Source organism: Brassica napus, chromosome C3 (assembly GCF_020379485.1).
Source record: "Brassica napus cultivar Da-Ae chromosome C3, Da-Ae, whole genome shotgun sequence".
Classification (NCBI taxonomy): Eukaryota; Viridiplantae; Streptophyta; class Magnoliopsida; order Brassicales; family Brassicaceae; genus Brassica; species Brassica napus.
Genome location: NC_063446.1, coordinates 29,057,320 through 29,070,449, shown reverse-complemented (window position 1 = coordinate 29,070,449; position 13,130 = coordinate 29,057,320). Strand labels below are relative to the sequence as shown.

The 13,130-nt window shown below is 36.7% G+C and overlaps 3 protein-coding genes and 1 pseudogene across 4 annotated transcripts; 3 read left to right on the top strand and 1 right to left on the bottom strand.

Moving 5' to 3' along the window:
• Positions 1–101: 101 nt before the first annotated feature.
• LOC125582999 lies at positions 102–593 on the top strand. Its single transcript, XM_048749524.1, has one exon. The coding sequence runs from the start codon at positions 102–104 to the stop codon at positions 591–593; it is 492 nt and encodes a 163-aa protein (XP_048605481.1).
• Positions 594–1,649: 1,056 nt separating this feature from the next.
• Positions 1,650–3,220, top strand: LOC106360450 (B3 domain-containing protein At5g25470-like). Its single transcript, XM_013800051.2, has 4 exons — positions 1,650–1,889; positions 2,105–2,408; positions 2,535–2,659; positions 2,776–3,220. Exons 1-4 carry the CDS (start codon positions 1,797–1,799, stop codon positions 3,025–3,027), a joined length of 774 nt encoding a protein of 257 aa, XP_013655505.1. The 5' UTR covers positions 1,650–1,796; the 3' UTR covers positions 3,028–3,220.
• A 390-nt stretch (positions 3,221–3,610) lies between these two features.
• LOC125584527 lies at positions 3,611–5,015 on the top strand (annotated as a pseudogene).
• Positions 5,016–5,164: 149 nt separating this feature from the next.
• On the bottom strand, positions 5,165–9,149 carry BNAC03G40300D. Of its 2 annotated transcripts, none has more exons than XM_013800052.3 (11): positions 8,903–9,149; positions 8,405–8,719; positions 8,251–8,328; positions 7,666–8,168; positions 6,988–7,581; positions 6,763–6,917; positions 6,495–6,685; positions 6,278–6,411; positions 5,859–6,190; positions 5,655–5,758; positions 5,165–5,518 (listed from the first exon to the last, which is right to left on the bottom strand). In XM_013800052.3, exons 2-11 carry the CDS (start codon positions 8,691–8,693, stop codon positions 5,448–5,450), a joined length of 2,451 nt encoding a protein of 816 aa, XP_013655506.1. In that variant the 5' UTR covers positions 8,694–8,719; positions 8,903–9,149; the 3' UTR covers positions 5,165–5,447. The 2 variants fall into 2 exon arrangements, with proteins under 2 accessions (XP_013655506.1, XP_013655507.1); XM_013800053.3 differs by having other exon boundaries at positions 8,807–9,117.
• Between the last annotated feature and the right edge of the window lie 3,981 nt (positions 9,150–13,130).

The window sequence follows — 13,130 nt, the reverse complement described above, 5'->3', positions numbered from 1 at the left end:
TGAAATTTTAAAAAACTTATTATTATTAATGGAATCTGAAATTTTATTATAGACAATTTTTAAAAAAAATATTATTATTTTTTGAAGCAGGATACCTTAAAATGTCATCATCTTCATCCGATAGATTCGACGAAGTTTTTGACGAAATCTTCGAAGATACATTCAACAGCATAGTCGAGGCCCAAACCAATAAGCAAAAGAGACGTGCTTATATAGAACGAAACCGTGAAGCAGGACACGACCGCTTATGGAATGACTACTTCAGCGAAGATTCGACATTCTCGCCACATTTATTCAGACGCCGTTTCCGCATGAATAAGGAGTTATTCTTGCGTATTGTACATGGCCTATCAGAGTATATTCCATTCTTTCAGCAAAGAAGAGATGCAACGGGGAGGTTTGGTCTTTCTCCACTACAAAAATGTACGGCAGCAATTTGTATGCTTGCTTATGGTTCTGCGGCTGACACGGTTGACGAATATCTCCGACTTGGTGAGACCACTGCACTTTCGTGTTTACATAATTTCACTGACAGAATAATACAGTTATTCGGAGATGAGTATCTACGACGACCCACACCGGAGGATCTTTAACGACTCCTCGATATTGGAGAGAAACGAGGGTTTCCTGGGATGGTCGGGAGCATTGACTGTATGCATTGGGAGTGGTAAAATTGCCCGACCGCTTGGAAAGGACAATACGCACGTGGATCAAGAAAACCGACAATTGTCTTAGAGGCTGTAGCTTCACACGATCTTTGGATATGACATGCTTTTTTTGTCCTCCAGGTACCTTAAATGATATCAATGTCCTCGATCGGTCTCCTGTGTTTGATGACATTTTAGAAGGTCGAGCTCCCAGGGTAAGGTACGTGGTCAACAGACACATGTATAAGTTGGCATACTACCTCACAGACGGTATATATCCAAAATGGTCAACATTTATCCAATCTATCACACTCCCTCAATGTCCTAAACAAGAGTTATTTGCTAAAGTTCAAGAAGCAACCCGAAAAGATGTGGAGCGGGCTTTTGGAGTATTGTAAGCTCGATTTGCAATTGTGAGAAACCCGGTTCTTACATTGGACAAAGAAAAGATAGGAAAGATTATGAGAGCATGTATCATACTACACAATATGATAGTTGAAAATGAACGAGGCAGATACATGCGGTACGATATATTTGAATTTGAAGAAGGAGACGTCAACAGAAGTTCACAGGTGGAAACCGAGAGGCTTACAAATCTGAATAATCTCTTTCGCGTTCGGAATGATCTTCGTGATAGGCATATGTATGAACGATTGAAAAATGATTTAATCGAAAATATTTAGAACAAATTTGGTGATGAAGTTTAATAATTAGTGTATTTTTATATTTAATCATTGTATCTTTATTTTTAATCATGCAATTAATAAAATTTCAATTTCAATTTAAAATTTTTAAAAAAAAAAAATATTACTTTTTTATTCCTAAAAACTCCATCTTGATTAGAATCCTTAACTATTCAAAAAAAAAATATATTACTAAAATATTTCTAAGGATTCTAAATTGGGGTGTTATTGCGTCCTCTATAAAAAGGCACGATCGGCGAGGTAAAATAAGGAATAACGCAACTAATAAACAAAATATTTATTTTCTGAAAATCTTTTCACGTTCTAAAAAAGGAAAATAAGTTTATTTTGTTACAATTTACTTTGGCTTTGCTTTTTTATAACCACATGCAATTGATGATCAGCTCTCCACAAAGACCACAACCCTTAGTTTTCAAAATAGATCTTGGGTTTGAAGAAGAGAAGAATGTTGCAGGAGAGAAAGATGCAAGAATGTCTGAGCAAGTCTAGCTTCTCCAAGTCTCTGTCTCCAGGTCAAAACTGGAAATCTAAATCCATGGTACATCTCTGATCTCCACTCTCTGTTCCATTGAACTTGCTTTTGTTACCAAGAAGATTATATATCTAGTTATCTTCAACGTTTACACAAATGCATGTGATGATCATTAGCTTTTAGTTCATGCTTTTGCTGGTTTTTGTTCTAGCTACAAATCAAGCTTGCATGCAAGTTATACTTGTTTACTCAACTGTTTCTGACTTCTTGGTTTCTTAAAGAGGATTATTCCGGAAGAGTTCTTGAGAAGCACCCATGAGTCTTTTGAGCACAGAGTGGTGTTTAGCGTTCCATGGAACAATTCTTGGCAACTCTGGCTCCGCCCAGACAAGAAAGGTCTGTTTATGATCAAAGAAGACTGGGATGAGTTTGTGGACGACAACTTCTTAGGTCCAGATGATACCTTGGTCTTCACACACCAAGACACTATGTATTTTCAAGTGCAAATCTTCAAGAAAGATGGAAAAGAGATCATCTCTGCACCTCTTGGACTTGAACCCCAAAAGGAGACAACCTCTGCCTCTGGTAATACCATTCAAATTGAAAAGAAACCATCTTCATGTTCTTTAAACTCAAAACTATTATACTTTATCTCTAAGACTTCTATGGACTGACTATTTTTGTTTTCGGTATTGGCTGCTAAATTTTCAGCAAGTGGAAGAACAACTACTCGAGGGAGAAAGAGTTGTGCTAATTTGCAAAACCCTGAGCGATACCTCTTAAATCCCCAAAACCCTTATTTTGCGAAGACGCTGAAGAAAACAAATCATTTGCTGGTAATACTTGTAGCATTTTTAGTTTCTAGTCATCAAAGTTACAGTTTATTCGTTGCACTTGCAACTGAAACTAAGACTCGTCTTTTTCTATATATCTTTCATATTTGTGCAAGTAGCATGTCGGCCTTCCGGTGATTAGGCAGTATGGCTTGGAGTTTGGTCCCCATGATTCCTCCATGTACTTCATTCTTCCCGATGGAAATAAAGTGGATGGCTTAACTAAGTATTACAACGGTTTACCTAGTTTCCTTGGCTGGGCGGATGTATGTCAACAGTACAACCTCAAAATAGGAGACACTGTTGTTTGTGAATTTGAACTCTCAGGACGTGTGGTTGCAGCTGTTAGAGTTCATTTCCTCAATGAATGAGGAGATAGCTCTAGTCTCATTCCTATGAACTAGCTAGGTTTCTAAGCATATCTTTTACCAACCTATGTATTATTTTAATGCTCTAGATGTGACCTCTATGTTGGTTCAACGAGTTTGTAGCACTAAATGTATTTATGTTGGTTTAACAAACTTGCAATGCTAATATGTACGTAGTACTAGTATAACCTGCTAATATACTTTGGTTCGGATTGGTACATAACTCCGTAGTATAACATATACTACTTTGGAATGGTTAGGTAGTGATCTTAATAGGAGCCTTTTCCCAAATATATTCTGAGCTTTATGTTGAAACAATTAAAGGGATGATAAGTCAAGAAGCTTTTATGTGAGAGCAAAAACCAAAAATAATAAACAAACTTGTTACCATCTCAAAAATGTAAGATTTAAATGATAAATGTACAATACACTTATTTTTATTTCATTAATTAATGTTAATAAACAAATTTTAGTATTTTGATTTTCTTATAAAAAGGGAACATTCGGAATATAAATTACTGAAACTCAAGTTATTCTTTCCGAAAATATTCTTACTAGCCAAAAAATGTATGAAACTATTTCGAGCTTTACAAAATTTACTTAAAACTTTGTCCGCATTTTTTGGTACAAAGATTATAAAAATTGTGCATAATATCTTATCACAATAGAAACAACAATGATCTCTACTCTGCCACAAGAATTGGTAGAAGAGATACTGTCTAGGGTTCCTGTGAAATCTCTGAGCATACTACGATCTCCATGCAAACGATGGTACCACCAAGCATTATTCAAAGATCCAAGATTCATCAAGAAGCACTTTGATAAAACAAGGCAGTATCATGCTCTGATGCTGAATCACAAGGCATGCTCATTGAGTTCTATTCTTCATGGAGCTAACTTTGACGCAGAGACAATACTTGGTGTAGATGGACTTACCCTAGTTGATCCCCATGATAATGAACCAGTCGATGTAACTAAAGCCTTTCACTGAGATGGCATGTTGCTATGCACCCACCCCAAGTCAAACAGGCTTGTGGTTTGGAACCCTTTCTCGGGGCAAACAAGATGGATCCAACCGCAGAAGCATTACAATGGTGCCTATGCTATGGGATACGACAAGAACGAACTGTGCCATAACTACAAAATCTTGAGGCTTCCGTGTTACTACAACCACGGGAAACTGGGATCATGGAAGAAACTTGATGTAAATCTCGAAGGCGACTTAAGATTTGAAATCTATGAGTTTGGCTCTAACTCATGGAGGAGTGTTGATGTCATCACAACACAAGCCTACTTACAACCTGGTGGCGTGTCTTTAAAGGGAGATACTTATTGGGTTTTATCTAATCATAAAGGGTTTGACTACTCACTACTCAGTTTTGATTTTTCAGAAGAAAGACTGCAACGTCTGTGTGTTCCTACCTCTCATGATGAACCATTTAATTCTGATACTATGGCTCTCTCGGTTGTTAGAGAAGAACATCTTTTGTTGTTATATCAGAGTAACGAGACACTGATGGTGAATATATCGATAACCGAGGAGATTGATCCCACATTTGTGTCGTGGTGCATGTTCTTAAAAGTGGATTTAAAACCTCATGTCCATTTTATTTCGAATCCCATGAGTTTTTTTACCATTGACATGGAGAAGAAAGTTGTTTTGTGTTGTCATTGATACAGAGATATTAGTCATCGCTTCTGCATGTTACGGTTGGTTCCTAGTGGCGTATCACGTTGGTATTTGCCAACTCGCCCCTGGCATGTTTCAACATTGTTCGGTTATGTTCCAGAAGAGTTAGCATAGTAGCTTCCTTTGTCATGTCTTTCAATTGATGGATGAAAATGTTGTCATTTCTTTTAATGTTTCCATGATAATAAAGGTTTATTGATTAACATGTTTTACGAAGAGTGACACTTTTCACATAAATTAAAAAAAACAATTGAAATTTATTTATGTTCTTATTAATTCCACATTTTATTTTAACCAATAGCATTTGAGATAAATAATTTTTTTTTACCAGATCAATGCAATTTTTAAATAATATTATGTTTAAAATAAATATAAGTTGCATTGAATTCTAAAATGACTATTTTTATATAACAAAAAGTGTCAAAACACTCTTTGTGAAACATGAGTATATATAGTAATTAACAAATATATAATTCGATAATACAGGTTGTCTCTATGCAAGTTTTAACACAACCAATCAATTTCAAACAAAAGAACACCAAAGAAACGCAAACACATGTTCAAACATAAATAGGATCCAGAGCGGTTTTACAACATAACTTTCTTTCAAACCTTGAAACCAAAAGTCAATAGCCTATTGAGGTGAAGATGGACCTGTGAAACAAAGACTGCTCAGTGTTTGGTGACTCTTTTTGGCTCTAATAAAGGCAAAAAAAAAAGGTTTTGGGTGAGGCTAGAAAATCCCAGAGGAAATGCTTGACGTAGCGTTTATCTTCAGTGACTGCTCTGGAATGTACCTACGACCTGTCACACACACAAGCCCATTTGGTGTTTCAGTCATTAAGCAAAAGGGAGCCTTGTTCATATGGATGTTTGCATAGAAAGGGAGACAGTGTTTATAATCGTTGGTGATAAACTAGACAGTTTCTTTTTGTTTTACCTTTCTCCTTGACGTGGATTTGGAGAGTATCAAGAGTGATTATGCCGTCAGTCAAAGGAAGTAACTCTAGCTTGATCGTTGCTGTAGATTTCGAAGGAACACACCTGATGCATTTAGAAAGTAAAAACAGGTCATCAACTTATAAATGGTAAAACATTACCAGCAGAAAAAAATTTGATTATCATATTGTTACTATTTGTTTACCCCAAGGGAACTCGACTTTGTAGCCAGAGATGTGTACATCCCAAGCCGCTCTTTGGAACAACATCTGAAGAAGGATTCATTTCATCATTTGTGTTTTCTGTCCTTGTCTCCAGTGGAATTGAGGGTAACGACTGCACTTTACGCGTTGTTGTGTTGCGTTTTTCGGTTTGTACCCTCTCTGTGAACTCGGAGAATCCAAGGAATGGGCTTATAGGGGAGGTAGGCGTGGAATTTAAGGACACCACAGACGGTGGTGATGTGAAGGATGCTGGAGCGAGAACCGTTAAAGACAGATCTTCAGATGTCAAATTAGATGCCTGAAGTGTTAAAATCTGAAACCAGTAGACAAAAAAAAGTATGAGATACAAAAAAAAATAACAAAAGACCTGAAGATAGCCACAGAGAGAGAGCAGAATGACCTGAACAGGTAGCTGGGAGGCTCTCCCATGAGGGCCACAAGGCTCTCCTGACATTTCAGACGCAACAGAGATCATCAGGTCCCTCGAAACTCTTGGTCTCCACTTTGTCCGTTGTTTGAAAAACAGCCTTGATTCTGAACCCAACAACAGCAAAAAGATCTGAAGAGAAGAAAGACACAAACATGGCTAAAAACCACAGCAACAAGGATCTATCTACCTGTGTAGTTGCAGCGACATGACACCATCACCGCATAATGATCACCACTTAAACCACTCCCTAGTCTTTCAAAATTTACAGATGGAAGAGACAAACTCGATGACTTGAGTTCTTTCCTCGCAGCAGAAGGCTTCAGATTACTACCAACAGAAAAAGCAGGTTTCACAATGAATGAATGCTCCTCCCCTTTCCTGAAAACGTTTGAAGAAAACTTAAGAAGTAGGTAAGTGAACTCTATAATGTTCCTGAAAAGAGCATTCAAACAAACCTGAGAGTTAGATTCGGCAAACTGTGCTCGTTACCAGCTTCGATACAAGCAATTGGTACTGAAGAAGGAGAAGCACTCTTCCCTGCCTCTTCAAAAACAATCGTTATGGCGTCTATGTATATAACAATATCTGGTGTGTGTGTAGGAGCAACATTCTGCCAATCAAAGAGCAAAATTTAAATTGAATCCAAGAAATCAACTGACCATAGTAACACAGAGACACACCTTTATCTGAACGCAGAGAAGATCATCTGTATTACAATCAGCTGCAAAAGAATTGATATCAATAGGTTGAATGATTTCAAGTTTCCTCCTCCATCTTCTCCCAGGAATGCAGATGCCTTCAAGTCCACAACGAACAGAGAATCTATCCCTCTCCAACGGGACGCCCCGGAATGATAAGAGCTCTTCAGTCCCAGACTTCCTTAATGTCTGACCTGAGTAACTATCCCAGTCTTCAAGATCAAACGATGGTTTGGAGCTTTGGGTTTTCACGGGTCCAGTAACCTGTGCAGTGTTCGGCGCCGGCAGAGCAGACATGGAGTAGCTTCTAAAATGGCCGAATGAGAAGAGCTGAGATCCTGAGCCGGAAGAGAGTGATGTCTTGTGTGCATTGCTGCTGCTAATACCTCCTGGGGTAGAGCTTACAGGAGGTGGCAAAGAACGTGGTTGCTGAGAGATAGTGTTGTCCAACGGTATCAACCACTTCAAAAGGTTCCCATATGAGTCAGTATCTTTATCGTCCTGATGCTTCTCAAACTGAAGTATCTCAATGATGGGCTCTTTGGGACAGTCAACGATATAAACTTGTAAAGAGACCTGCACCCTTCCAAACAAAGGTCTTGTGTGAGAATCAGTAAGTTAATCAAAAACAACAGCTTATTAAGAGTTACAATCACATACCACTATGTCTCCATTGGGTAAGGCAATGCATTTAGCCTTACTTCTAGCTACACCTCCAGCAACGTTAGGATCGAACTCTCCTCTATCTACAAAAGCACTAACACAAGGTCTCTTCTTGTCTAACTCTCTATCTCCCACCAGAGAGCTTTTCTTTGACCAAAGCGGCTCGCCGGACTCTGCAATCCTAACGAAGAAATGAGACTTCTGAAACTTTGAAAGCAAGTCTTCTGTTCTTCTCTTGTGATCTTCCATCCTCAAGATCGATTCGCCATCAGATACATCCTTTTGCGAATCCGAACTCTCTTTCCCAGGACTGTCACCGTTCTGAGATGCAAACTGAGCATCAGGGCTTGTTTCTCCGTCGCCAGACGGTGTACTCGTCCCGTTGTCGGAGAGCTTTCTCTGTACAGTTCTGCTCATCACCTCAGCAACTTTGAAAGGAGTGATGATCTCTGCATCTCCTTTGCTTTCAGATAAGCACGCAAGGATCTGAATCTGCTCCCCTATAAGTAGAAAACAAATGTCACTCATGTTACAACAGTTTCAAAATGACGAAACGATGTGAGAAACAGTGTGTCTACCTACCAGGAAACACAAATGAGCGATCCAGGGAACGTAACGACTCAATATCAACGGACTCAGACCAGTTATCCGGAATCTCCTCTGTAATAAAAAGAGATAACCAACACATTAGATTAAGTAGAGAAAGAAGTTTAAAGTTCAAAGTGAGATGTCACACTATATGGGATAGAGATCCATCCTTCTTCATCAGACACATCTGAGAACCTCTCCATCCCAAAGCCACCAGTGTTTGCATTTGCCTCTCCGTTACCATGGTCGTCTCTAGATCCGTCAGCCAAATGATCCTCATCCACTGATGGATACTGTGGGAAAGGCTCTTCGGATATGAGCCCTTCCAAAGTGGATCCGGGCTTGGTTGCTTCGGGCTGAGGCGGAGTAGCTGGTGGTGGTTCGCTCACCGGAGGGCGGTGAGTAGCGGAGGAAGCAGATCGAAGCAAGAAATTCATCACTCAGAATCTAAAAGAGAACAAAACTGCATCAAACAGAAGAGCTAAGTGTTAAGTCAATTTCTCTCAATCTCCATATAAAGTTGACAGAGATTTATCGCCAAGATCGTTACTTTATCAGAAGATGAAAGAATCACTTGATTCAGATCCAACCCTAAGGGGGAATAAACGAGAAATCGAATACAGAAGCCGATCCAGATCGTACTTACGTGACTCAAAAATTGAAGAGCTTCAGCAAATGAAAATGAAAATGCACGATAAGAGCAGACAAAAGCTGATTGTGTCCTCAATTGGATCTGTGGATTGCCCGAAGAGGTGGATCTTCTTCGTCGAGTGTCCAGATACAAGACAAGTTAGACGTGGAGAGCTATACAAAAAACTATTAAAACTTCATCATTGTGATCAAAAACCCCCTAAAACAGAAAATTAAATAAATTCACAAGTGTTTTATTTTAGTGAAAGTTTTACAAGTGAAGGCTTTAATGATAACTTAATGTCATGGTAATGAAAAAAAAAAAAAAAGAGTTTAGAACTACAAATTTGGTAATAGATTATAGATGTAGTAACCTACACGAACTCTCCACCTATGCTTCACAACAATTTGATTTTGTTAGTTTTTGGTCCACTTCTGCCCCCCAAGTCTTTTTAACTCTGAAATAAATTAATTATGGTGAAAATCTTTGTCATTCAGTTAACTAAACGAACATCTTTGGACTTTAAGACAAACCGTAAATGTGAAAACAAAGCGTGGTGATTCACATTGTAAGGGAAAACAACTAGATACATGAAGTGGATTTAAGTTCCTAATTAGTAATTGCAGAGACATTTGAGTTGACCACTACTAATTATGAACAAAACAAGAGAGATTTTTTTAGCTCTCTTATTAACCACAACACGCTCTCCTAATCAATCACCTCTCACCAAGTAAACCTTCCACTTCATCAACGAGCCAATGAACTCCATTGTTGAGTATCAGCAACCTCAACAACTCCATCCCTTCATCCTCTTTGACGCCCAGTTTGGTAGATATGACTGAAATTTCAATCTTTGTTGTGTACGGCTCTAGCAGGTTCAGTATGGCTTGTGTTCTCATCTTCTCCAGCATGTCTTCCTTGCAGCGATTGATAAATGTATCATGCTCCAAGTTACTCTACATAATAACACAATTTAATCAGTATTGTTTATATGAGAAAACCATACTTTAAGTTACCTTTAGCACTCTCTTGAACTCTTCAAAAACGTGTTTTTGATATGCTTATATAAAGCTTTCGTTGCCGAGATCTCAGGGTGGTTTTCACAGATGCTTAGAGCCAACCCGAACTCATCAAACCACTTCCCCCTCCAACATACCAACAAGAAGAAACATTTATTATTTTTTCTCTCTTTTTTGCCACCACACTCATGGAGTAAACCAGTGACCTTATGATCCATATGCTCATATGCATCACGTTTGATGTCAAATGCCTTTTGGTATAGTCAGTGTTTGTTCTGAGATATTTCGGATCCAATATGAGACTAAAAAATAGGTCCTAGTGATAAATTAAAATTTTTTTTATTGAAACTGTAATTTACAATTAAGAATTACAATATTCCTAAAATTTATAAAGATATCAACTCAGAAAATTATCTTTCTATTTCATTTTAAATAAGAGAATGAAAATAAATATTCAAACGTTCCTTATGTTATATGTTCCAAATAAGTCTAAGAACTCATTTTTCTTTTCTTATGTTAACAACAAAAACAGAAAATATAAGCCCAAAATAACTATATAAATTGTAGGCCCAATGCTAATGTTTCTTAAGCATGTGCTCAAGCCCGGGCTGGGTAGTTCTTGCATCTATTCATTCATAAAAAGTTGTACTTTAATCAGTCATTCGGAATGTTTCAAAAAAAAAAAAAATCAGTCATTCCGAAAAAATATAAAGTATGCAGTTTATAAACAAAATTGTAGAATCTCAATAAAAAAAAATAGTTAGTAGATTTTTTTTTCTTTTACGTACCTTCTTATTTCTCTTGTCATCTGTTTCAGTGTACAACTGAAATTCAATTACATAAACCTTACGCAAATCTCTTGTTTTAGCCACATCATTAGTTTCATCTACATTCTGATAATATTTATGGAGTTCTTTCAAGATCTGGCAAACAATAAAATAAACAATGTTATTGAGTAACATACATAAGAGCTTTAAACATAATCAAGCCAAGTTATATTCCTTACTAATTGGTGTGTATTGACGATTGTCAAACAAGATGTTGCGGAGTTCTAGACTCGTTCTAAACCACACTGTCTGCGGAAGAAACATCTTCCAAGAAATGGTAGGCGAAAGATTGTTTCTATACCAGATATTGTTTCTTATTCTCTTCAAGGGCTTCCATAGTGATCTTGCACAATTCTTGCAACATGTTTAAGTCCAGGCTACTATATGTACAGAGAGACTGCAAAAACCTATATACGGAATCACCTTGGTAGCTCCCCTTGATATATTTAAGCATCTTTCTTGTGGCATCCATCATTTTTTCGTATTCACCTAGACCACAATAAATCTTCACCATCTTCCTAAAAGATTTGTAATACCTAAACATAAATAAAAGAAATGTATGAAACAAAACAACCTAGAAGTAAAGAAACAACTTGACATAACTAGAGAAAAACATCTTACCATCTAGCATTATGTGGATCAATGCTGACAACTTTAGCAAACTCAGAAAGTAAAACAACATCTGGTTATGTCTTACGAGAATCTTTTGTTTCATGATACTTGACCGCTATGGGACTGTTGTCAACCGGTTCGTCATCGAAGTGCATATATTGGTCATGGTTAAACATATTTGTAAGGAAACATTAACGAACCGAAAACAGAGAAATGGTTAATCATAAACTACGAAATGCATATCACAATCCACATTATGTAATCAAAGTTTTCCATAACATGGAAGAAGCGTATAAACAAACAAAAAACATAACGTGGAGAACTTCAAAACTTAAAACATAAACAAAGGTGTGAGATAATCTTGTGTGTTTCTCGGAACCTAAATATTCTCCACACATGTACGTAGAGCCGTGCTAACCTTTATAGTTGCCATAAGCAATAGAAAAAAATTCATTAAAACTTGTGCATTAAAATTAATAATACCTATTAGCTATCGAGTAGAAAGATATAACTTAAACTAACAAACAAAATATTAATTACAAAAAAGTATTATTTTATATTTACAAATCAGATTTTTTGTGTAATTGGATTTATAGATAAAATTATTAAAACAGTCAATATTTCTTATGCAATACTCAAACAAATGGCACAGTTTTATCTGTTTTAGCATTAAAAACATTTCTAAAATTAAACTGCTCTAACTATTCTATTTTCTAATAATTAGGAACTGTCTTCATTTTTTTATTTAAAAAAATCAAGTTTTTTTTTTTTATCATACTTCCAATTTTCTTTATTCTAATTTCACAGTGATTTCATCGCATAAACTAATGTTTCTTTTAATAATTTTATACCCTTGGTCTATAGTCTAAGTAGATGTCCTTAATTTTTTTATAAAAATCTGCTACCCTAAACGAATGTTTCGTTTGCTCTCACTGAGGCATGGCACTGCATGTACGAGACGAGACCTAACTGACTCGAAACGAACGGTGTAGTTGTAACGGGAGAGTCAAAGATCACCAGCGGAGAGAAACAAGAAAATGCTACTCTTTTTTAGTTGAGTAAGAAGTGTAACTTCATGAACTTAAATAATATTTTATATTGCCCAAATCCTAAAGCAAGATATTCTATTGATTATTACTTGGGCTTACTTTTTGCAGAGCCCAATAGCAAAAATTGAGATGCCATCAGTTCAAGTTATGTCGGAGGCATTCTATCCCTTCCTTTTGGTCCGGGTCCCATATATTTGATTTCTTATGAGTTGCCATCAGTTCAAGTTATGTCGGAGGCATTCTATCCTTCCTTTTGGTCCGGGTCCCATATATTTGATTTCTTATGAGTTTGGATTGGGCTTACTATTTGATTTCATATATTTGAGCTCGGTTTGGTTTCTTTAAACCATGATTAACCCGGAGTTCTTAGAGTGGAGTTCTTATCGCAAGTTAAGAAACAGTTTCTTAACTTCCGATAAAAACCTCATCCTAAGAACTCCGGGTTAATCATGCTCTTATGAGTTCGGATGGGTTCGGATTTTTCGGATTTATAATTAAAATACTTGTAAAATACGTGTAATTTTCAGATATATAACAAGACCAGGACGGTTTGGATATTTAAAACCCGAAAAGAACTGAAATAACCAAATTCCATCAAAATTTTGTTCAAGTCTGTCATTTTTTTCTGCAAAACAACCAAAAATAAACTATTAATAACTGAAGCTAAAAATTTTTAATTTCTAAATTTGATATTATAAATTTCATATTATTTGAAAATGTTATAAAAATAACAATG